This window comes from Argopecten irradians, chromosome 6 (genome assembly GCF_041381155.1).
Source record: "Argopecten irradians isolate NY chromosome 6, Ai_NY, whole genome shotgun sequence".
Lineage (NCBI taxonomy): Eukaryota > Metazoa > Mollusca > Bivalvia > Pectinida > Pectinidae > Argopecten > Argopecten irradians.
Window position 1 is genome coordinate 40818627 of NC_091139.1, and position 26771 is coordinate 40845397.

Sequence of the window (26771 nt, forward strand, 5' to 3'; positions counted from 1 at the left end):
CTAACTAACTAACTAACTAACTAACTAACTAACTAACTAACTAACTAACTAACTAACTAACTAACTAAAAGTAACTAACTAACTAACTAAAACTAACTAACTAACTAATTCGCTAACTTGCCGGTCTGTCTGCCTGCCTGTTAGCTAGATACTAATTCGCTAACTAACTAACTAACTAACTAACTAACTAACTAACTAACTAACTAACTAACTAACTAACTAACTAACTAACTAACTAACTAACTAACTAACTAACTAACTAACTAACTAACTACCTAACTAACTAACTAACTAAATAACTTAAACTAACTAAAATTAACTAACTAACTAATTCGCTAACTTGCCGGTCTGTTTGCCTGCCTGTTAGCTAGCTACTATTTAACTAACTAATTCGCTAACTAATTCGTTAACTAACTAACTAACTAACTAACTAACTAACTAACTAACTAACTAACTAACTAACTAACTAACTAACTAACTAACTAACTAACTAACTAACTAACTAACTAAACTAACTAACTAAACTAACTATCTAACTAAAACTAACTAACTCGCTAACTTGCCGGTCTGTCTGCCTGCCTGCCTGCCTGCCTGTTCGTTAGATATATAGACTAACTAACTAACTAATTTGCAAACTAACTAACTAACTAAACTTACTAACTAACTTAGCAAACTAAACTAAATGATTTCCTTACTTACTTTCTACTTACTTACTTAAATTACTAACTTTCTTATCTACTTAGATTATACCTAGGTAACGACAAAAACTAACGTAAATAACCAACCAACCGTAAACTAATTAATTGATTACTAACCAACTAACTAAATAGCATTACCTAACTAATTTACAAACTAATATTTACCTTACTAACTAGCTACCTACAAACCAATTTTCAATTAATTTTAAAGTTACCGTACCGCTAACCTTTAACAGAGATTTTAAAAAGCTCTGCCATTAATTAATTATACTTTTAAACCGAACGCGCCTTATTCCGACAGAGTAACATCCCTTGAATTTACGTCACTCGGTAATGGCAGAAGCAAGATGAAGTAGGTGTGTACGGAAGTGAAAAAATCAGGTTATACTCCATTGCACGTTATATATATCATTTAGATTTGTTCCATATTAATAACCCTTTAAAACGCTTTGATGAATCCAATTTTCTGTCACATCATAAAACCCAATATGGTTACAAAATAGCTTTTAGAAATTCCGGCCGCCGACTGGGAAACAGGCGAAATCGTTAAAAAATGTGATTAACTGTCAGACTGTATGTAGATTATTTCTCGAATCTGTCTAATCATCATATGACTAGAAATCTCATTGCATATGAACTTGCCTATTCATTATTTTTCGTGAATGAAGCGAAACGGTTAACGTTCCACACGCGAGATTATGACACAACAGTTCCAAAAATAGATGATGTTTTCATGAAATTAAAACATCACCTGACTCTGACCTATCTTATATATGCCATTTAGTGAATCAGTTATTACCTATGCTCTTGGACTGATAATTAAGGTAGTATGAATTTTGTGCTTATAGAGGAAACAATATTTTATTCATCATTCATTGATTTAATCTCTACTTCACTGTACGTATACTCAGAATACTGGCAGGCGACCAGTTCTCGCCGAGTACCAATTCTCGCCACCGCATCTGTATCAGAACGATTTACATGCAAATTTGGTCAATAAAGCCTTCTTCTGATAAAAGACACTACCATGCTGATTTCCACAAAAAAAAATGTCTCCAAATTCGTCTGTAATCATACAAGTACATGTGCGATGGCTAGAATTGGTACTCGGCGAGAAATGGTCGCTTGCCAGTATGGTACATTATGACCTACATACTGGTCAGTTTGGGAATAAGTCGTTTTGGTAACATTGCTGAAGTACGAAGAAACTATGTTATTTTTATGAGAAGGATAAGTCACACTGAGTTTTGGGCAAAGACAGCGCAGGCGCTATTGTGTTTGTGCACTGACCGTGACGTTGGGCGACGACTGATTTCCTTTGATATCCGCCGCCGCAGCCTTTGATGTAGCATAGGGGGTGCGAGGGTTACCGTCTTACTTTCTGAAGCGGGCTGCCATTTCATGAGCGGCGTCGTATTTTTTTAACGATAGTTTAAGACATTTCTTCTAAATCTTCCGTCTTAAAGCAAGTTATAAACGTTGTGAAATTTAATTTACTTTACATTGGTGTTTCGTTTGACTCGATAAGACAAGTATTTGTTGAGAAAAACGGTTTTTATTCCCGGTTCATAAGCGTCTCGCGTGGTGTTTAGTAGTGTAAAGTGACAGACACGAATCCTTCTCACTTATAAATCCTTGGAAGAAACTATGTTATTTTTAACAGAGTTTTACATACTACAGCTACTTTTCTATTATATACTGGCTGGCGACATATTATCGTGAAAAAATGCTGATTTTTCTCTATTTTTTTCTAAACGTTGTATTTAAATTTAGATTTTTAGAGTTGTAAGTAATCTTTAGTTCACAACACTTCAAATGAATAAGCTTTAAGTGAATTTATCTAATATTTTACAATAAACACAGCCCTTTGGAAAAAGTCGGTCAAATAGGTGTTCGTGTCATTTACTGAACATATTATCGTGATTTTTTTCAAAAAAATATTAAAAATAGTTACGTGTGATGGAATAAATTAAATTTGGTATCAACATAAAGATAAACATTTGAACTATTTTTAAAAAATTTATTGATGTAAAAACTGCGTTGCAAAAGAGAGAAATCGTGTATTGTTTATGACATGTCCAATCGTTAGATTACGCTGACACGGGAAATGAAGAGGTAGCCATTTACCGATCTATATCTGGTAAAATGACAAAAATTTCTCTCATGTTTGTATAGATTATTAGCATTCTCAATAAATTTTAAAGATATTTGAATGATTTCTGGTGGTGATTAATTCTGTAAACAATAAAATAACAAATCAAATCGGCATTGTTTACTACCTTGTATTTTGTCGTCTGGTCAAAAGCGCTTGAGTGACCCCGATCAGCGTTCTTTTCTAAGATTGAATTACCTCCCTTACACCTTTCGTTTTTTTATCGCTGTTGTCTATCATCAGAGGAAGCAGATGATATATAAATCGGAACTATTATCTAAGAATAAAGCCGATATCATGCACCCCCCCCCCCCTGACTAATGTTGTACTTGTGAGGTAAGATTTACTGAAATTTGGTATTTTTATGTTAAAAATTAAATTTTCTTCTAAATTTGACAAATTTTGTTGGTAATTTTGGTAAGTGTCATCTTACTAAACACAAAATCGTTTAAAAATCGCATTCGGTATGCCACGCCAATCAAAATCACGATAATATGTTCTTCACGATAATATGTCGCCAGCCAGTAATGAGAAGGTACGTGGCTTCATTGGCATAAATCTTGGTAGGGATTGTAATCATACAGATACTACAGATCTAGATGTGTTGGCGACATGTGTTGGCGAAAATTGGTACTGGGTGAAAATTGGTACTGGGTGAGAACTGGATGCTTAATTACCAGAAGAAGAATTTTCCCTGCAGCTGTCTGAGTGGCAGAACAGTAAAACTGAGTCACAAGTTTGATCCTAGCTGGTAGCACACTATGTACACATATACTTTTAACTTGATACATATATATTTGGTGTTCATGTAGACCACTAGTACTATACTTCAAGCAGAAGTATTGGAACCTTTTGATTCCTACAAGATATAGAACCTGGGTTGGTGTACATGTGTAGCGGCATTGGGCTTGGTCGATCATCAGTGACCAGGTAGCTCAGTCGGTAGAGCACTCGGCTAGTGTTCGGAGGGTCCCATGTTCGAATCCCGGTATGGCCGCTACATTTTCTCCTCTCCTGTTACAGAATTGGCGCCCAACTAAATAACCCAAGGTAGTGGTGTTTGGAAGGGTCTCGTGTGTCTTCGAGGGCGAAGACTTCGAGAAAGGAGGAAGGAGTGTAGCGGGATTGGGCTGGGTCGATCATCGGTGACCAGGTAGCTCAGTTGGTAGAGCACTCGGCTAGTGTTCGGAGGGTCCCGGGTTTGAATCCCAGTCTGGTCGCTACATTTTCTCCTCTCCTGTTACACATGTGTGTTTGTTGTTAAACACATGTACATTTGGGAAGGGGGAGTAGTGTGGCAGGTTTTTATTGTAAATACTGTACTGTACCAAGGACGTATATGAGAAGGATGAGTCACACTAGGTTTAGGGTAAGAACGGCACGGTAGCTTTTGTGTTTGTGCACTGACCAATGACCATGACGTTCAGTGTTGACTGATTTTCCTTTGATATCCGCCTGCGCAACCTTTGATGTAGCTTGCGGGTGCGAGGGTTACCATCTTACTTTCTGAAGCGTGCTGTCATCTTATGAACTGTTGTATTTTTTTGCGAAAATTTAAGACATTTCTTCTAAATCTTCCGTCCTAAAAGCAAGAACTAAACGTTATGAAATTTAAATAACTTTACATTTGTGTTTCGTTAGACTCACTAAGACAAGTATTTGTTGATGGTTTTTATTCCCAGTTCAATTGATATCATTTCACTGGTCAAATAGCAGGTACTAACTGAACTTCCAGATATATTAGCTAGCTAGTGTCTGGAGGTCTTGGGTTTGCACCCTGGTGTGGCCAATACAAATGTACATTTTCTCCTTTCCTGTTACAATTTGGCACTCAACACAAAACACCCACAATGATACTGTAGTATATATATATCTCTTTTATCTTTGAGAGCAAACTTTTTGAGCGGGATGGAGGACTAGTACTGGACTGGGTGGACTTCATGAGCATTAGGCTAGTGTTCGGAGGTCCAGGTTCAGGACTAGTACTGGACTGGGTGGACTTCATGAGCATTAGGCTAGTGTTTGGAGGTCCAGGTTCAGGACTAGTCCTGGACTGGGTGGACTTCATGAGCATTAGGCTAGTGTTTGGAGGTCCAGGTTCAGGACTAGTCCTGGACTGGGTGGACTTCATGAGCATCAGGCTGGTGTTCGGAGGTCCAAGTTCAAACTCTGGTCTGATTGCTACATTTGCTCCTCTCCTGTTACAGTTTGTCTGGACACCTTATACCTACGTTTTCTCCTCTCCTGTTACAGTTTGTCTGGACACCTTATACCTACATTTTCTCCTCTCCTGTTACAGTTTGTCTGGACACCTTATACCTACGTTTTCTCCTCTCCTGTTACAGTTTGTCTGGACACCTTATACCTACGTTTTCTCCTCTCCTGTTACAGTTTGTCTGGACACCTTATACCTACATTTTCTCCTCTCCTGTTACAGTTTGTCTGGACACCTTATACCTACATTTTCTCCTCTCCTGTTACAGTTTGTCTGGACACCTTATACCTACGTTTTTCTCCTCTCCTGTTACAGTTTGTCTGGACACCTTATACCTACATTTTTCTCCTCTCCTGTAACAGTTTGTCTGGACACCTTATACCTACATTTTCTCCTCTCCTGTTACAGTTTGTCTGGACACCTTATACCTACATTTTCTCCTCTCCTGTTACAGTTTGTCTGGACACCTTATACCTACGTTTTTCTCCTCTCCTGTTACAGTTTGTCTGGACACCTTATACCTACATTTTCTCCTCTCCTGTAACAGTTTGTCTGGACACCTTATACCTACATTTTCTCCTCTCCTGTTACAGTTTGTCTGGACACCTTATACCTACATTTTCTCCTCTCCTGTTACAGTTTGTCTGGACACCTTATACCTACATTTTCTCCTCTCCTGTTACAGTTTGTCTGGACACCTTATACCTACATTTTCTCCTCTCCTGTTACAGTTTGTCTGGACACCTTATACCTACGTTTTCTCCTCTCCTGTTACAGTTTGTCTGGACACCTTATACCTACATTTTCTCCTCTCCTGTAACAGTTTGTCTGGACACCTTATACCTACGTTTTCTCCTCTCCTGTTACAGTTTGTCTGGACACCTTATACCTACATTTTCTCCTCTCCTGTTACAGTTTGTCTGGACACCTTATACCTACATTTTCTCCTCTCCTGTTACAGTTTGTCTGGACACCTTATACCTACGTTTTCTCCTCTCCTGTTACAGTTTGTCTGGACACCTTATACCTACGTTTTCTCCTCTCCTGTTACATTTTGTCTGGACACCTTATACCTACGTTTTCTCCTCTCCTGTTACAGTTTGTCTGGACACCTTATACCTACGTTTTCTCCTCTCCTGTTACAGTTTGTCTGGACACCTTATACCTACATTTTCTCCTCTCCTGTTACAGTTTGTCTGGACACCTTATACCTACGTTTTCTCCTCTCCTGTTACAGTTTGTCTGGACACCTTATACCTACATTTTCTCCTCTCCTGTTACAGTTTGTCTGGACACCTTATACCCTACGTTTTCTCCTCTCCTGTTACATTTTGTCTGGACACCTTATACCTACGTTTTCTCCTCTCCTGTTACAGTTTGTCTGGACACCTTATACCTACATTTTCTCCTCTCCTGTTACAGTTTGTCTGGACACCTTATACCTACGTTTTCTCCTCTCCTGTTACAGTTTGTCTGGACACCTTATACCTAACATTTTCTCCTCTCCTGTTACAGTTTGTCTGGACACCTTATACCTACTTTTCTCCTCTCCTGTTACAGTTTGTCTGGACACCTTATACCTACGTTTTCTCCTCTCCTGTTACAGTTTGTCTGGACACCTTATACCTACGTTTTTCTCCTCTCCTGTTACAGTTTGTCTGGACACCTTATACCTACATTTTCTCCTCTCCTGTTACAGTTTGTCTGGACACCTTATACCTACATTTTCTCCTCTCCTGTTACAGTTTGTCTGGACACCTTATACCTACGTTTTCTCCTCTCCTGTTACAGTTTGTCTGGACACCTTATACCTACGTTTTCTCCTCTCCTGTTACAGTTTGTCTGGACACCTTATACCTACATTTTCTCCTCTCCTGTTACAGTTTGTCTGGACACCTTATACCTACGTTTTCTCCTCTCCTGTTACAGTTTGTCTGGACACCTTATACCTAACATTTTCTCCTCTCCTGTTACAGTTTGTCTGGACACCTTATACCTACATTTTCTCCTCTCCTGTTACAGTTTGTCTGGACACCTTATACCTACATTTTCTCCTCTCCTGTTACAGTTTGTCTGGACACCTTATACCTACGTTTTCTCCTCTTCTGTGACAGTTTGTCTGGACACCTTATACCTACATTTTCTCCTTTCCTGTTACAGTTTGTCTGGACACCTTATACCTACATTTTCTCCTCTCCTGTTACAGTTTGTCTGGACACCTTATACCTACATTTTCTCCTCTCCTGTTACAGTTTGTCTGGACACCTTATACCTACATTTTCTCCTCTCCTGTTACAGTTTGTCTGGACACCTTATACCTACATTTTCTCCTCTCCTGTTACAGTTTGTCTGGACACCTTATACCTACATTTTCTCCTCTCCTGTTACAGTTTGTCTGGACACCTTTATACCTACATTTTCTCCTCTCCTGTTACAGTTTGTCTGGACACCTTATACCTACATTTTCTCCTCTCCTGTTACAGTTTGTCTGGACACCTTATACCTACATTTTCTCCTCTCCTGTTACAGTTTGTCTGGACACCTTATACCTACATTTTCTCCTCTCCTGTTACAGTTTGTCTGGACACCTTATACCTACGTTTTCTCCTCTCCTGTTACAGTTTGTCTGGACACCTTATACCTACATTTTCTCCTCTCCTGTTACAGTTTGTCTGGACACCTTATACCTACATTTTCTCCTCTCCTGTTACAGTTTGTCTGGACACCTTATACCTACATTTTCTCCTCTCCTGTTACAGTTTGTCTGGACACCTTATACCTACATTTTCTCCTCTCCTGTTACAGTTTGTCTGGACACCTTATACCTACATTTTCTCCTCTCCTGTTACAGTTTGTCTGGACACCTTATACCTACATTTTCTCCTCTCCTGTTACAGTTTGTCTGGACACCTTATACCTACGTTTTCTCCTCTCCTGTTACAGTTTGTCTGGACACCTTATACCTACATTTTCTCCTCTCCTGTTACGGTTTGTCTGGACACCTTATACCTACGTTTTCTCCTCTCCTGTTACAGTTTGTCTGGACACCTTATACCTACATTTTCTCCTCTCCTGTTACAGTTTGTCTGGACACCTTATACCTACGTTTTCTCCTCTCCTGTTACAGTTTGTCTGGACACCTTACACCTACATTTTCTCCTCTCCTGTTACATTTTGTCTGGACACCTTACACCTACATTTTCTCCTCTCCTGTTACAGTTTGTCTGGACACCTTATACCTACGTTTTCTCCTCTCCTGTTACAGTTTGTCTGGACACCTTATACCTACATTTTCTCCTCTCCTGTTACAGTTTGTCTGGACACCTTATACCTACGTTTTCTCCTCTCCTGTTACAGTTTGTCTGGACACCTTATACCTACATTTTCTCCTCTCCTGTTACAGTTTGTCTGGACACCTTATACCTACATTTTCTCCTCTCCTGTTACAGTTTGTCTGGACACCTTATACCTACATTTTCTCCTCTCCTGTTACAGTTTGTCTGGACACTTATACCTACATTTTCTCCTCTCCTGTTACAGTTTGTCTGGCACTTATACCTACATTTTCTCCTCTCCTGTTACAGTTTGTCTGGACACCTTATACCTACGTTTTCTCCTCTCCTGTTACAGTTTGTCTGGACACCTTATACCTACGTTTTCTCCTCTCCTGTTACAGTTTGTCTGGACACCTTATACCTACATTTTCTCCTCTCCTGTTACAGTTTGTCTGGACACCTTATACCTACGTTTTCTCCTCTCCTGTTACAGTTTGTCTGGACACCTTATACCTACATTTTCTCCTCTCCTGTTACAGTTTGTCTGGACACCTTATACCTACATTTTCTCCTCTCCTGTTACAGTTTGTCTGGACACCTTATACCTACGTTTTCTCCTCTCCTGTTACAGTTTGTCTGGACACCTTATACCTACATTTTCTCCTCTCCTGTTACAGTTTGTCTGGACACCTTATACCTACGTTTTCTCCTCTCCTGTTACAGTTTGTCTGGACACCTTATACCTACATTTTCTCCTCTCCTGTTACAGTTTGTCTGGACACCTTATACCTAACATTTTCTCCTCTCCTGTTACAGTTTGTCTGGACACCTTATACCTACATTTTCTCCTCTCCTGTTACAGTTTGTCTGGACACCTTATACCTACGTTTTCTCCTCTCCTGTTACAGTTTGTCTGGACACCTTATACCTACATTTTCTCCTCTCCTGTAACAGTTTGTCTGGACACCTTATACCTACATTTTCTCCTCTCCTGTTACAGTTTGTCTGGACACCTTATACCTAACATTTTCTCCTCTCCTGTAACAGTTTGTCTGGACACCTTATACCTACATTTTCTCCTCTCCTGTTACAGTTTGTCTGGACACCTTATACCTAACATTTTCTCCTCTCCTGTAACAGTTTGTCTGGACACCTTATACCTACATTTTCTCCTCTCCTGTTCCAGTTTGTCTGGACACCTTATACCTACATTTTCTCCTCTCCTGTTACAGTTTGTCTGGACACCTTATACCTACATTTTCTCCTCTCCTGTTACAGTTTGTCTGGACACCTTATACCTACATTTTCTCCTCTCCTGTTACAGTTTGTCTGGACACCTTATACCTACGTTTTCTCCTCTCCTGTTACAGTTTGTCTGGACACCTTACACCTACATTTTCTCCTCTCCTGTTACAGTTTGTCTGGCACTTATACCTACATTTTCTCCTCTCCTGTTACAGTTTGTCTGGACACCTTACACCTACATTTGCTCCTCTCCTGTTACAGTTTGTCTGGACACCTTATACCTACGTTTTCTCCTCTCCTGTTACAGTTTGTCTGGACACCTTATACCTACATTTTCTCCTCTCCTGTTACAGTTTGTCTGGACACCTTATACCTACATTTTCTCCTCTCCTGTTACAGTTTGTCTGGACACCTTATACCTACGTTTTCTCCTCTCCTGTTACAGTTTGTCTGGACACCTTATACCTACATTTTCTCCTTTCCTGTTACAGTTTGTCTGGACACCTTATACCTACATTTTCTCCTCTCCTGTTACAGTTTGTCTGGACACCTTATACCTACATTTTCTCCTCTCCTGTTACAGTTTGTCTGGACACCTTATACCTACATTTTCTCCTCTCCTGTTACAGTTTGTCTGGACACCTTATACCTACGTTTTCTCCTCTCCTGTTACAGTTTGTCTGGACACCTTATACCTACATTTTCTCCTCTCCTGTTACAGTTTGTCTGGACACCTTATACCTACATTTTCTCCTCTCCTGTTACAGTTTGTCTGGACACCTTATACCTACGTTTTCTCCTCTCCTGTTACAGTTTGTCTGGACACCTTAAACAATAAGGATCCTTGTCTGTTTTATTCAACAGTTCCTCTACATCTTCATTATCTTGTCAAGTTATATCAACTTTATGCCTTATTGTAATTAGATATTGTATGCTTTCATACCTATACTGTTACAGGCTTTGAATACAGTCTAAAGCCATCTGCCAGCAAAGAACCTTATAATTTACCATCACTGGTGATCAGACATTGGGAGACTCAATTTGTGTTATAAAGAGACGATACATCCCTGAAAAATACAACAAATTGCCTTCCAAAATGGCATCTTATGGAAGAGGGGAGTTTGAAGGTGGTTTTTCATCCTATCAATCTGGCAGTAGATCATGTAAGTGAAATGTATACCTGGTACCTTACAGTTTCAGTATACATGTATATTGTTTTTAGCCCACCATCATCAGATGGTGGGCTATTCAAATCGCCTTTCGTCCGTGGTCCGTCGTCCGTCCGTCCTTCCGTCCGTCAGTCCGTCCATTAATAATTCTTGTTACCGCTATTTCTCTAAAAGTACTGAAGGGATCTTTCTCAAATTTCATATGTAGGTTCCCCTAGGACCCTAGTTGTGCATATTGCATTTTGGGACTGATCTGTCAACAAGATGGCCGCCAGGTAGCCATCTTGGATTTTGATAGTTAAAGTTTGTTACCGCTATTTCTCAGAAAGCACTGAAGGGATCTTTCTCAAATTTCATATGTAGGTTCCCCTAGGACCCTAGTAGTGCATATTGCATTTTGGGACTGATCGGTCAACAAGATGGCCGCCAGGTAGCCATCTTGGATTTTGATAGTTAAAGTTTGTTACCGCTATTTCTCAGAAAGCACTGAAGGGATCTTTCTCAAATTTCATATGTAGGTTCCCCTAGGACCCTAGTTGTGCATATTGTATTTTGGGACTGATCGGTCAACAAGATGGCCGCCAGGCAGCCATCTTGGATTTTGATAGTTAAAGTTTGTTACCGCTATTTCTCATAAAGTATTGAAGGGATCTTTCTCAAATTTCATATGTAGGTTCCCGTAGGACCCTAGTTGTGCATATTGCATTTTGGGACTGATCGGTCAACAAGATGGCCGACCAGCCGCCATCTTGGATTTCGATAGTTAAAGTTTGTTACCGCTAATTCTCAGAAAGTACTGAAGGGATCTTTCTCAAATTTCATATGTAGGTTCCCCTACGACCCCAGTTGTGCATATTGCATTTTGGGACTGATCGGTCAACAAGATGGCCGACCGGTGGCCATCTTGGATTTTGATAGTTAAAGTTTGTTACCGCTATTTCTCAGAAAGTATTGAAGGGATTGTTCTCAAAATTCATATGTAGGTTCCTCTAGGACCCTAGTTCTGCATATTACATTTTGGGACTGATCGGTCAACAAGATGGCCGACCAGCAGCCATCTTGGATTTTGATAGTAAAAGTTTGCTACGGCTATTTCTCAGAAAGTATTGAAGGGATTGTTCTCAAATTTCATATGTAGGTTCCCCTAGGACCCTAGTAGTGCATATTGCATTTTGGGACTGATCAGTCAACAAGATGGCTGCCAGGTAGCCATCTTGGATTTTGATAGTTAAAGTTTGTTACCGCTATTTCTCAGAAAGCACTGAAGGGATCTTTCTCAAATTTCATATGTAGGTTCCCCTAGGACCCCAGTTGTGCATATTGCATTTTGGGACTGATCGGTCAACAAGATGGCCGACCGGTGGCCATCTTGGATTTTGATAGTTAAAGTTTGTTACCGCTATTTCTCAGAAAGTATTGAAGGGATTGTTCTCAAATATCATATGTAGGTTCCTCTAGGACCCTAGTTCTGCCTATTGCATTTTGCGACCACCATCTTGGATTTTGATAGTTTAAAGTTTGAAAAGCAGAAAAAAGAAGTGTAAGTTTGAAAAGCAGAGAAAAGATCCCTCTTTCATTTGTCAGACATAGATCAATCTTTGGTGGGCGCCAAGATCCCTCTGGGATCTCTTGTTCAAAATATTATAATTAAAACAAATATAAAAGTTCAATAGTATTGTCAAAACTAAAGTCATTATAATTAATAATTTTATTGAATTTTCTCATTCAATATGTCTTAATTTCCCCAGATATTCCCCATATTTCTTAATGACATTAGAATTATTGCATGCCTATAAAGGCTACAAATATACCCATGATAACGCCAGGATCACATATTTTACTGATGTTATATATTTATAGAACAACTGAATGAATTGAAGAAATGGAATTATATATAATCATGATAAATATAATGAATTACATTGTCTCATATAATTGATAATTGTGCATTGTCTTTAAATTTTGTTTTAACAGCAGGTGGAAGCGGCGAGTTCAACAGACTGGTTAATAATATTAGCAGTAACATACAGAAAATCACTCAACATGGTAATTAATCTAATTATACTATTTAAATTGACATGTAAAACAATTGATCTTCAATTAAATATAGAACATCACGGAAATCTATATATCTATACTGTCCTGTTACTTCTTTTTACATAAAATTTGTTGTATTCAACTGTTTCGAATTTAAGCACATGAAAATGTGAAAAAAGAACACATTGAATGAAGATGATAATCAATGCAAGATGACAGTATATATCTTAATTATATGTATGTTACATGTAACTTTTATTTGTTTCATTAACAGTGGCTCAAATGCAGAGAGCTGTCAATCAAATTGGCTCCAGTCATGATAGTGACAGTCTTAGGGAGCAAATGTAAGTAACTGGACATGTTATAAGATATAATAACTATAGTTATGGTACTGAATTTGACCTGTAAATGGACATGTTGTTATAAGATATAACAACTATAGTTATGGTACTGAATTTGACCTGTAACTGGACATGTTATAAGATACATAAAACTATAGTTATGCTACTGAATTTGACCTGTAACTGGACATGTTATAAGATATAATAACTATAGTTATGCTACTGAATTTGACCTGTAACTGGACATGTTATAAGATATAATAACTATAGTTATGCTACTGAATTTGACCTGTAACTGGACATGTTATAAGATATAATAACTATAGTTATGCTACTGAATTTGACCTGTAACTGGACATGTTATAAGATATAATAACTATAGTTATGCTACTGAATTTGACCTGTAACTGGACATGTTATAAGATATAATAACTATAGTTATGCTACTGAATTTGACCTGTAACTGGACATGTTATAAGATATAATAACTATAGTTATGCTACTGAATTTGACCTGTAACTGGACATGTTATAAGATATAATAACTATAGTTATGCTACTGAATTTGACCTGTAACTGGACATGTTATAAGATATAATAACTATAGTTATGCTACTGAATTTGACCTGTAACTGGACATGTTATAAGATATAATAACTATAGTTATGTACTGAATTTGACCTGTAACTGGACATGTTATAAGATATAATAACTATAGTTATGCTACTGAATTTGACCTGTAACTGGACATGTTATAAGATATAATAACTATAGTTATTGTACTGAATTTGACCTGTAACTGGACATGTTATAAGATATATAAAACTATAGTTATGCTACTGAATTTGACCTGTAACTGGACATGTTATAAGATATAATAACTATAGTTATGGTACTGAATTTGACCTGTAACTGGACATGTTATAAGATATAATAACTATAGTTATGCTACTGAATTTGACCTGTAACTGGACATGTTATAAGATATAATAACTATATAGTTATGGTACTGAATTTGACCTGTAACTGGACATGTTATAAGATATAACAACTATAGTTATGGTACTGAATTTGACCTGTAACTGGACATGTTATAAGAGATATAAAAACTATAGTTATGGTACTGAATTTGACCTGTAACTGGACATGTTATAAGATAATATGAAAACTATAGTTATGGTACTGAATTTGACCTGTAACTGGACATGTTATAAGATATATATAACTATAGTTATGGTACTGAATTTGACCTGTAACTGGACATGTTATAAGATATAATAACTATAGTTATGGTACTGAATTTGACCTGTAACTGGACATGTTATAAGATATAATAATATAGTTATGGTACTGAATTTGACCTGTAACTGGACATGTTATAAGATATAATAACTATAGTTTACTGAATTTGACCTGTAACTGGACATGTTATAAGATATAATAACTAAAGTTATACTGAATTTGACCTGTAACTGGACATGTTATAAGATATAATAATTATAGTTATGGTACTGAATTTGACCTGTAACTGGACATGTTATAAGATATAATAATTATAGTTATGGTACTGAATTTGACCTGTAACTGGACATGTTATAAGATATAATAACTATAGTTATGCTACTGAATTTGACCTGTAACTGGACATGTTATAAGATATAATAACTATAGTTATGGTACTGAATTTGACCTGTAACTGGACATGTTATAAGATATAATAACTATAGTTATGGTACTGAATTTGACCTGTAACTGGACATGTTATAAGATATAATAACTATAGTTATGGTACTGAATTTGACCTGTAACTGGACATGTTATAAAAGATATAATAACTATAGTTATGGTGCTGAATTTGACCTGTAACTGGACATGTTATAAGATATAATAACTATAATTATTGTACTGAATTTGACCTGTAACTGGACATGTTATAAGATACATAAAACTATAGTTATGCTACTGAATTTGACCTGTAACTGGACATGTTATAAGATATAAAAACTATAGTTATGGTACTGAATTTGACCTGTAACTGGACATGTTATAAGATATAATAACTATAGTTATGCTACTGAATTTGACCTGTAACTGGACATGTTATAAGATATAATAACTATAGTTATGCTACTGAATTTGACCTGTAACTGGACATGTTATAAGATATAACAACTATAGTTATGGTACTGAATTTGACCTGTAACTGGACATGTTATAAGATATAACAATTATAGTTATGGTACTGAATTTGACCTGTAATTGGACATGTTATAAGATATAAAAACTATAGCTATGGTACTGAATTTGACCTGTAACTGGACATGTTATAAGATATATAAAACTATAGTTATGCTACTGAATTTGACCTGTAACTGGACATGTTATAAGATATAACAACTATAGTTATGGTACTGAATTTGACCTGTAACTGGACATGTTATAAGATATATAAAACTATAGTTATGGTACTGAATTTGACCTGTAACTGGACATGTTATAAGATATGATAACTATAGTTATGGTACTGAATTTGACCTGTAACTGGACATGTTATAAGATATAATAACTATAGTTATGGTAACTGAATTTGACCTGTAACTGGACATGTTATAAGATATAATAACTATAGTTATGGTACTGAATTTGACCTGTAACTGGACATGTTATAAGATATAATAATTATAGTTATGGTACTGAATTTGACCTGTAACTGGACATGTTATAAGATATAATAACTATAGTTATACTACTGAATTTGACCTGTAACTGGACATGTTATAAGATATAATAATTATAGTTATGGTACTGAATTTGACCTGTAACTGGACATGTTATAAGATATAATAATTAAAGTTATACTACTGAATTTGACCTGTAACTGGACATGTTATAAGATATAATAATTATAGTTATGGTACTGAATTTGACCTGTAACTGGACATGTTATAAGATACAATAACTATAGTTATGGTACTGAATTTGACCTGTAACTGGACATGTTATAAGATATAATAACTATAGTTATGGTACTGAATTTGACCTGTAACTGGACATGTTATAAGATATAATAACTATAGTTATGCTACTGAATTTGACCTGTAACTGGACATGTTAAAAGATATAATAACTATAGTTATGGTGCTGAATTTGACCTGTAACTGGACATGTTATAAGATATAATAACTATAATTATTGTACTGAATTTGACCTGTAACTGGACATGTTATAAGATACATAAAACTATAGTTATGCTACTGAATTTGACCTGTAACTGGACATGTTATAAGATATATAAAACTATAGTTATGCTACTGAATTTGACCTGTAACTGGACATGTTATAAGATATAATAACTATAGTTATGGTACTGAATTTGACCTGTAACTGGACATGTTATAAGATATAATAACTATAATTATTGTACTGAATTTGACCTGTAACTGGACATGTTATAAGATATATAAAACTATAGTTATGCTACTGAATTTGACCTGTAACTGGACATGTTATAAGATATATAATAACTATAATTATTGTACTGAATTTGACCTGTAACTGGACATGTTATAAGATATATAAAACTATAGTTATGCTACTGAATTTGACCTGTAACTGGACATGTTATAAGATATAACAACTATAGTTATGGTACTGAATTTGACCTGTAACTGGACATGTTATAAGATATATAAAACTATAGTTATGGTACTGAATTTGACCTGTAACTGGACATGTTATAAGATATGATAACTATAGTTATGGTACTGAATTTGACCTGTAACTGGACATGTTATAAGATATATAAAACTATAGTTATGCTACTGAATTTGACCTTTAACTGAACATGTTATAAGATATAATAATTATAGTTATGGTATTGAATTTGACCTGTAACCGGACATGTTATAAGATATAACAACTATAGTTATGGTATTGAATTTGACCTGTAACCGGACATGTTATAAGATATAACAACTATAGTTATGGTACTGAATTTGACCTGTAACTGGACATGTTATAAGATATAATAACTATAGTTATGGTACTGAATTTGACCTGTAACTGGACATGTTATAAGATATAACAATTATAGTTATGGTACTGAATTTGACCTGTAACTGGACATGTTATAAGATACATAAAACTATAGTTATGCTACTGAATTTGACCTGTAACTGGACATGTTATAAGATATAACAATTATAGTTATGGTACTGAATTTGACCTGTAATTGGACATGTTATGAGATATAATAACTATAGCTATGGTACTGAATTTGACCTGTAACTGGACATGTTATAAGATATAATAATTATAGTTATGGTACTGAATTTGACCTGTAACTGGACATGTTATAAGATATAATAACTATAGTTATGGTACTGAGTTTGACCTGTAACTGGACATGATATAAGATATATAAAACTATAGTTATGCAACTGAATTTGACCTGTAACTGGACATGTTATAAGATATAATAACTATAGTTATGCTACTGAATTTGACCTGTAACTGGACATGTTATAAGATATATAAAAACTATAGTTATGGTACTGAATTTGACCTGTAACTGGACATGTTATAAGATATAATAACTATAGTTATGGTACTGAATTTGACCTGTAACTGGACATGTTATAAGATATAACAACTATAGTTATGGTACTGAATTTGACCTGTAACTGGACATGTTATAAGATATAATAACTATAGTTATGGTACTGAATTTGACCTGTAACTGGACATGTTATAAGAAGAATAATAACTATAGTTATACTACTGAATTTGACCTGTAACTGGACATGTTATAAGATACATAAAACTATAGTTATGCTACTGAATTTGACCTGTAACTGGTACTGAATTTGACCTGGAACTGGACATTATATAAGATATAATAACTATAGTTATGCTACTGAATTTGACCTGATGAACACACTTGTCCCTATAAATTCCCCATTCCATTTATCCTTTTTAACATTTTGAATCATCATGAAACATAACCATTCTTGACATCTTTTAAAGTCACCAAATTTTCAGACTACAGACCAGTAAAGAGATGTGATAGGAAAGTGTGGACATCTTTGTTAACTACAGAGTAACATTTATATGATTTACCTATTTTATTACAAAATGTTTAAGTAAGCAGAAATTTTGAAATAGCCAGATGCCAGGAGTTCTGATTATTATGGCAAGATAGCAAGTGCATGATTGAATATTGGACAAATCATTACCAAGTCCGTTCAAATGAATGACCTTGACTTTCAGTCAAGGTTATAGAGGCAGAGTATTATTACACATAATTCCATGAGGGATTTTGATAATAACAAAATAATTAAAGAATATCTTTAGAATAATTATGTACCAGATAGGATACTAGTGATCCTAGTCCATTGGTTCCCAATGGTATTTACTCCTAGTGTTAGAAATCTGTCTTATGGTGTACAGGATTGAAGGTGGTACTTTCTTCATTATGATATTGCTGTTTATTTTAGGCATCAAGCACAAACCTACACAAACCAGCTAGCTAAGGACACTAACCATGACCTGAAGGAGCTGGCACACCTCCCCATGCCAGCATCAGAACAGGTACAGTTATCTTATTCCAGAAAATTATTAACTTGGTACATTATGTTATAAGTCAATACATCGTTATATATTGTCAAAATAGCAGGAAAATAGAAAGATGAGTTTGAAAGCGGTTTTAGAATAAAATATAAAACTTATATTTACTATTCTGTGTTGGTTGAACTTTGATATGTGTTGTTTTTATAGAGTAAATGGAGAATGCAGAGAGACAGACTAACAGATGAGTTCAGTAATGCTCTGAAGAACTTCCAGACTGTACAAAGATCTGCTGCAGAGAAGGAGAAAGCCAGTGTAGCTAGAGCCAGGGCCCATTCCAGTTCAACAGCTCCGGTAAGTAAGGGGATATAACTCGGATTTAAAGTCCACTATGGCTACTCATTCAGAAAATATGTTGCCATAGGCTTAATTAGGAAATGTTGCTCTACATTGTATCTGTAGATAGAGAAGGGGCAATGGTGGCTGATTGGGGTTAAGATATTCTGACAATTATCACTAGCCTTCATTCTAGGGTTTCCCGTTCAAATCGCATATAGGGCGTTTACTGACCGTTGGATTGGTGTTTTTGCTATGGTACTGTGGCTTTCTGTAACCTTCTGTACATGAGTTCTTTCTTTCAACCAAAAAAAGAAAAAAATCCTTGTCAAATAAGGGAAATAACTCTAAATTATTTCTGTAACACTTGTGGCATGAAAAAAATGTGCCATGTTTATTGCTGTTGCTTATTTCCTTTGTTGATTTTGTTTATTTTCAGGGTTTACATGAGTTTAGTGATATTCGACCTGAAGAACAACAAACAGCTCCCGGGTATGTACCTGTCAGTCAGATAGCATCTTCAAGTTTGTTTACAACATAGTACTGATATAGGGGAAAATTATTAGGGCTTTTCACTATTTCTGAAAAGACCTATTGTTTTCGTTAAGTTTCTTATTCTTATTATTATTCTTTTTATTCTTCTTCCTGTTTTTGTGAACGCTTTATCGGTCAAACAGTAAGACATAGGATAAAAATGATTTCAGTATGCTTAAACCATGTATCTGAAGGTGTTCCATGAGCATAATTAAGTAGGTCAAAAATTCCAAAATGGCCGCCATGACGTAAAACCTAAAACCACAAAAACTGCTATAACTCAAAAAGTATGAAAGCTATTTCAAATCTGAAGGTATTTTATTGTAGGATAGTGTTTCCCACAGCCCCGATTAGCATGGCGCCGCGCCGTGCCCTTTTTACCCGTCGCCATGCCCCTATGACATAACGCCGTGCCCTGTTTGTCCCCAGTACACTTCTACTAAACTACCAAAATACCAGGTAGTGGCTTGATAATTAAGTAAACAAAAGAAGTGTGACCACTCCCTGACCCCCTGACCAACACCCCAGTGGCCCTAATTAGCAGCCTTGGGCTATTTCCACCTTGGCTTGTGGTGTCACTTTCAGGTCTGTGTATTACGTAAGCTGAAGTCAAGCAGCCGATCGGCAGCCTAGAAAACAATCAGCTGGCCTTTCAATAAGTTTTATGACTACAGCTAGTGAGCATTACTTAAAAAAAACAAACACTGCTTACAACTGTAAATGATTTACTCACGTTTTTAATGTTAAATATGCCTATCTATATCGGATGGATGTCACAAGATTTGCAATCGTAATGGCCGCCATTTTGGGTGTATTGTAATAGTAGATCCGGAGGTATTGAATTTCAGGATTTTACTAATATTCACGTTTTTAAAAATGAAAATGGTATTATTTTTTTTAGAATTTCGGTGTGAATTTATTTTTAGAAAAGATATCTTAATAATAATAAAATTATTAATAGCAAAGTAATTAAAATAAATCAAATTAAAAAGAAATCAACTTCTATCAGATTAAATTGAAATATTTTGCATACTACTCTAACACTTATCTGTATTTTCTTAATTTAGTGCTTGTAAATTTAGAACATTATTTTAATTAATTGTCCACTATTATGAAACATGTTATCTTATTCAAATCAATACAGTATTTTTAATATTTAAATAAGGATATATATAAAATAAAGGTAATTGGATTGAAATAAAGGAATACATTTTGAATTTTCCCATCTTTTAATTAATATAAATGAAATTAAGATCTTTATTGTGAATCAATTATAGTCATGATCATATGATCTGCAGATTACAATATTCAAAATCATTTTTTTCACTCAGAATAATTAAATAGATGTCCTGATATTACTTAGCAACACAGAGAGTTTAAAGCATTTAAATGATATTAAGTTGAACCAGAATTAAATAAACAACAAGACAGTTTTAAATATTTCCCCTTGTATTGGAAGTTGTCGATATAACCTTTGTGCCCCTCTGATGGTTATTTATTGCGGTCAAGGTGCCCTTTTCAAAACCCAGCACCATGCCCTTTTTTTTCCTGTGGGAAACACTATAGGAAATGAACATATCTAACTTTTACCCATGACATGTTACCACAAAATATGTCTCGTTAAAAAGCTCGCTAGAGGTCAAGGTTTAAAAAAAAAGTGACTATTTGTAGATTTTCTTTATTATTAAATTTTTTCCAAACTTTTTGCATTAAATCGATGCAGTATCTCATTCTGAAGGTTTTGATGTCTTCAAATTAAAAATTGGTCCACTAAATAATTTTTTATGACTTAATTAATATTTAACTAAGAATTTTTTGCAAATTGCAACAATTATATTTTAAACATCTCCTCTGATTTAACCAGTCAGATTAAGCCCAAACTCACACAAGATCTTCCACTTATCACCGTGACCAATTCTTGTTAATATGGTGTTGATTTGAATTCAAATATGGCCGCAATGACGTCACTTCCGGTTTAACATAGACAGCCATAACTCGTTAACCACTGAGCCAATTTCTTTCATTTTGTTATATGTTATGTAGAATAGCATGTGGAGAAACTTTGTAATTGTATATTTTTCTCTAAAATGTCAACTTCCGGTTGATCATCGACTCATAATGCAAATTCACCGTTTTCGGTGAAAATAATGAAAAAATCTTCTTGTCAAGTTCTACATAGTAAAGAGGCTTCATATTTTGCATAAAGTAAGCTGAGGTAGTTGACTATCAGGTTTGAAAAAATAAACGAGCTTGACCTTCATCCAAGGTCATAGAGTGCGTGTGATTATAGAGCTATAAAATAATCCTGTGAAAATTCAGCTCATTGAGACAGCCATAGCTCGTTAATCACAGAGCCAATTTCTTTCATTTTTGGATATGTTATGTAGAATCAAAAGTGAAACAATTAATGTATGTACCACTTTTCTGTAAAACGTCATTTTTTGGTTGGAAATAAGGGACAAAGTTCAAAAATGCAATTTTTCGACAAAATCTTTAAAAAATCTTCTTCTCAATTTCTAGAAGGCCTAGAGACCTAATACTAAGCATGAAGCATGCTGAAATAAATGCCTACCAACTTTGATAATGTGATGACTATATCCAAGGCCAACGGGGCTAAGCGTCTTAAAATATTCAAATGACTTATTGTAAAGTTCTGAAAGGCCTAAGACCTGGTATTGGACTTTTGGTACGTTGAAACTAAGCGCTACCAAGTTTATTATGAATGACCTTGAACTGAGTAGCTTTTAGGTGAAAAGCCTGTCAAACTGTCCCTGTGACAATTTCTAGTTTAATTTTATATTTTAATCATAAAAAACCCAAGAAAACTTTATTGTTTTTTAACAGGTTTTTAAAATCCAACCAAAAAGACTCACTTGAAACATTTCTGATTTTAACAGATTTTCTCAGACACGTCAAATCTTACAAATGGAAGAAGATGTTGATCTGGAAATGTTACAAGAAAGGGAAGATTCCATTAAAAAACTAGAGGTAAGATCTAAATAAAAAATTTCAGAAAAATTCAGTTTTGATCTGAACATTCCATTTCTGAAAAATAGAAGTGACAACTATATGTAATCTCTGGGTGGACAATTACATTCAAAACAAGAGGAAGTTTGTCCATGTTCAATAATAAACTGTTATAGAAGATAAAAATCTAAAGCCATGCTTCAGCATCTACTAGGATATCTGAAAGTAAGTTTTATGTGGCAATATTATATCCCATTTGATTATACTTTGAAGTATAATATACTTAGACTTTTGCTGCTTCTTTGTTTGGAGAAATCAGATACATACATGTTTTACAATGTAAATATCATATGTGAAGCAAAATTTGATGATTTTCTAATGTCATATTTCAGAGAGATATTGTGGATGTAAACCAAATTTTCAAAGATCTTGGTATGCTGGTGCATGAACAGGGCGAAATGTTAGGTAAGTATATCTAATTTAGGTGCCAGATTTTATTTATCATCATTTCATACTTATTTACTTGGCGTGAAATTGCTCGATAATCAGGATACAATGTTTGGGTCTGTCACATCCTTCCAGCCTGTCCAAGACTCGGCATCATGAAGCGGACTGAAGTCCAAAACTGTCTTAATTTTAGACTTAACCAATGAATTATAACATTACAAATAGTTACGTCATTTATGATTGGTTAAGTCAAAACTTAAGACTGAAGATTCTGTGATCCTGATTTCACATGAAGGGGAGTCATTTATTTATACATTGATAATTAATATATACAAATGTACTAGATAAATCAGTTGCAAGATGTCAAGACAGGTTTTGTTGAATTTGTATATTTGTCAATTTAATTAAGACTTGATGTTCTGTTTATTGTTAATATGTCAGTGTTTATGTCTCCTTTGCAGACAATATAGAGGTTGATAAATCATGTTATATACTTATAAACATGTCAGTATTTGTTTTTCCTTTACAGACAATATAGAGGTTGATAAATCATGTTATATACTTATAAACATGTCAGTATTTGTTTTTCCTTTACAGACAATATAGAGGTTGATAAATCATGTTATATACTTATAAACATGTCAGTATTTGTTTTTCCTTTACAGACAGTATAGAGGTTGATAAATCATTGTATTTACCTATAAATATGTCAGTATTTGTTTTTCCTTTAAAGACTGTATAGAGGTTGAGAAATCATTGTATTTACCTATAAATATGTCAGTATTTGTTTTTCCTTTACAGACAGTATAGAGGTTGATAAATCATTGTATTTACCTATAAATATGTCAGTAATTGTATCTCCTTTTACAGACAGTATAGAGGCTAATGTAGAGAGTGCCCAGATCAGGGTTGAGGAGGGAACACAACAGCTGTCAAAAGCCAGAGACTACCAGGTAAGCTTACCTTCTGTATAAGTCTTTATTGTGTGTTAATGTGTTAGAGTGATTTCTGTTATTGGTGTAATGTTGTGGTGAATTATCTCCCCTTATCCCTATCCTGGAGGCCAACTTGATTTGCACTCTTCTAATAGAATGTTACTTCTAGTTCCAAAATGTGTAGCTTTTCTTTCTTCTGTGAATAGAGCAAATCAAGTTGACCTCCAAATTGAGTCCTGTTATTTACAAATAACTATTTACATCACAAAAAAAGGGTTGTGATTCATCCAAGTTTATATCAATGTATTGAAATTAACCTGCTTGTGCAATTTATCTGCAAGCAAGTAATTTGAATGTTTATTTTGTGAAAATAACAAAAAATGATCAAAACCTTCCTAATATATGTAACTTGTTAATTGTTCCTGAAATGTCAATATCAATGTGTGCAGCTTACATTAAAACTTCTAAATGCTATTTATAATTACTGAATAGAGGAATTGTCCGTACATAATTTGTAAAGGGTGCGAGGGAGTCATCCATGTGTTCCCACCCTGTCTATCTTGTCTCACATCCTTTTGTTTCGATTTTCTCTCTCCTTTACTTCCTACTACCCACAACAGAACTTTATAATTGGATTCCTGTGCTCACCTAAGTAGTGATCTGGCTCAAGGATCATGATGCAATCTTAGACTTTAGTCTTGGCTAAGTAACAAATAAAAAATGGCGTAACTTTTTGTAGAGTCATTTGTAATTGGCCAGGTATGATATTTCAAATACAAAGTAACACACAAACTTTGACCTACATAAAAGAAGTCCTGGCTCTGTCCTAAATGTCTTGATGCTGTTGGTAAGCAATGATTGCATGCAGACCTATATTTTGACATTTGACCTATTTTTAAATTGCATATTTTGGTTCTCTAATTATTACTGCCACAAAAAAGGAAGAGGGTTGTTATGTGTTTTTTTTTTATTTTTAGCTCACCTGGCCCGAAGGGCCGGTGAGCTTTTGTCATGGCGCGGCGTCCGTCGTCCGTCCATCAACATTTCCTTTAAATCGCTACTAGTCATAGAGTTCTGCATGGATTGTAACCAAATTTGACCACTAACATCTTTGGGGGAAGGGGAACAGAAGTTGTATAAATTTTGGCTCTGACCCCCCTGGGCAGGAAGGGCTGGGCCCTATATGGGAAATAGAGGTAAATCCTATAAATCGCTACTTGTCCTAGAGTTCTGCATGGATTGTAACCAAATTTGGCCACAAACATCCTTGGGAGAAGGGGAACAGAATTTGTATAAATTTTGGCTCTGACCCCCCGGGGGAAGGGGCCCAATAGGGGAATAGAGGTAAATCCTATAAATCACTACTTGTCCTAGAGTTCAGCATGGATTGTAACCAAATTTGGCCACAAACATCCTTGGGGGAAGGGGAACAGACTCTGACCCCTTGGAGCGGGGCCCAATAGGGGAATTAGAGGTAAATATTCAAATTCCTTCAGAAATGAAACAATGAACCAGTATTCACAACATTACTTGGCATTACAAACCAGGTGAGCGATACAGGCCCTCTGGGCCTTTTGTTACACAATCCATCTTTTGATAATAACTTATGGTTACCAGTAAGACAGATAGATTATAATATTTTAATTAAGAATGGTCATATTTCATACAATTCACTTTTACTTGTTTCGTTGTTTAGTTTGTATCATTGCATGTTGCAGACTTTTTTTTTTTGCATTATTGTGTGTTTATTTTCCCTATGTTTAGTTCTCACTTTACATTCATTTTCAGTCGAAAGCAAGAAGAAAAAAGTGCTTATGTATAGTAATTCTCCTAGTTGTTATAGCTGTCATAGCCATTATTTTAGCTGTATATTTCTCACAGAAAAATTGATGAGGTATGTATGATTTGTTACTAGGCCGTTTTCTATTGATATTTATATATTTATTAGCTAACACCATTAGAATACCTGACTCTCCTCAGAATCAATGATAGGGATATATATGATAGTCTTATTTATGCAATTAAATTATCTACCTGACTCTGGAGACTCCACAATCATTTCTGCTTTCCATAAGTTTCTTTCTTTCCAGTTACTTTACATACAAGGTATATGTACAACCTTCTTATAATGATATGTAAATACAGCAACAACATTCTTATGATTGCTTTAAATTCTTTTAATTTTGTAAAAATCAGGATCACATATAATTTAGGAATCTTCTATCAAGAAAGATATTGGAAATATAGATAAATACAAAAAAATCAAGAAGAAATCTTACATACATAATTATGGTAATCAGTGCCAAAATTTGATGCTTAATCTGTATCAGACAAGTATTGTAAAAGGAAAATATAATTTTAAAGATTATGATGACTACTGACTGTCCTTGAATAAGAATCCTTCACGCATTAACATTTCATTTTGTGTTTTTCATGTCATACATCTTTTTAGGGGGATTTGATTTCACTGTAAATCTTGAACATGTATCTGTTTGAAAAAAAAAAAAAATCAGCTGAACCTGTGATAAAATTTTGTTGTGTCAATTTGTTTTTCTGAAATTTGTTTTCTCTTGACATGCAATTTCTTTATTTGTTTGAATAATTAACGTCCTATTAACAGCTATGGTCATGTAAGGACGGTCTCCCATGTATGCGGTGTGTTGCATGTATGTTGTGCGAGGTACGTGTTTTGGGAGACTGCAGTATATTCATGTTGTGTCTTCTTGTAAAGTGGAACTGTTGCCCTTTTTATAGTGCTATATCACTGAAGCATGCCGCCGAAGACACCAAACAACAAACCCCACCCGGTCACATTATACTGGCAACAAGCGAACCAGTCGTACTATTCCCTGTATG

The 26771-nt window shown here is 35.3% G+C and overlaps 1 protein-coding gene across 5 annotated transcripts in view; it reads left to right on the forward strand.

Annotated features, from left to right (window-relative positions):
- Positions 1-1009: 1009 nt before the first annotated feature.
- Positions 1010-26771, forward strand: part of LOC138325892 (syntaxin-7-like) — a 30082-nt gene continuing 4320 nt past the window's right edge. The window contains exons 1-11 of one of the 5 annotated variants that reach the window (XM_069271888.1): positions 1010-1054; positions 10543-10748; positions 12729-12800; positions 13066-13135; positions 18627-18720; positions 18907-19050; positions 19472-19524; positions 22464-22554; positions 22926-22998; positions 23851-23933; positions 25704-25809. In XM_069271888.1, the coding sequence (XP_069127989.1) occupies positions 10682-10748; positions 12729-12800; positions 13066-13135; positions 18627-18720; positions 18907-19050; positions 19472-19524; positions 22464-22554; positions 22926-22998; positions 23851-23933; positions 25704-25805 (849 nt within the window). In that variant the 5' untranslated portion in view covers positions 1010-1054; positions 10543-10681 and the 3' untranslated portion in view covers positions 25806-25809. Of the gene's footprint in view, positions 1080-1414; positions 1523-10542; positions 10749-12728; positions 12801-13065; positions 13136-18626; positions 18721-18906; positions 19051-19471; positions 19525-22463; positions 22555-22925; positions 22999-23850; positions 23934-25703; positions 25810-26771 lie in introns of those variants that run through there. The other 4 variants (XM_069271893.1, XM_069271889.1, XM_069271894.1 and 1 more) reach the window with 4 other exon arrangements.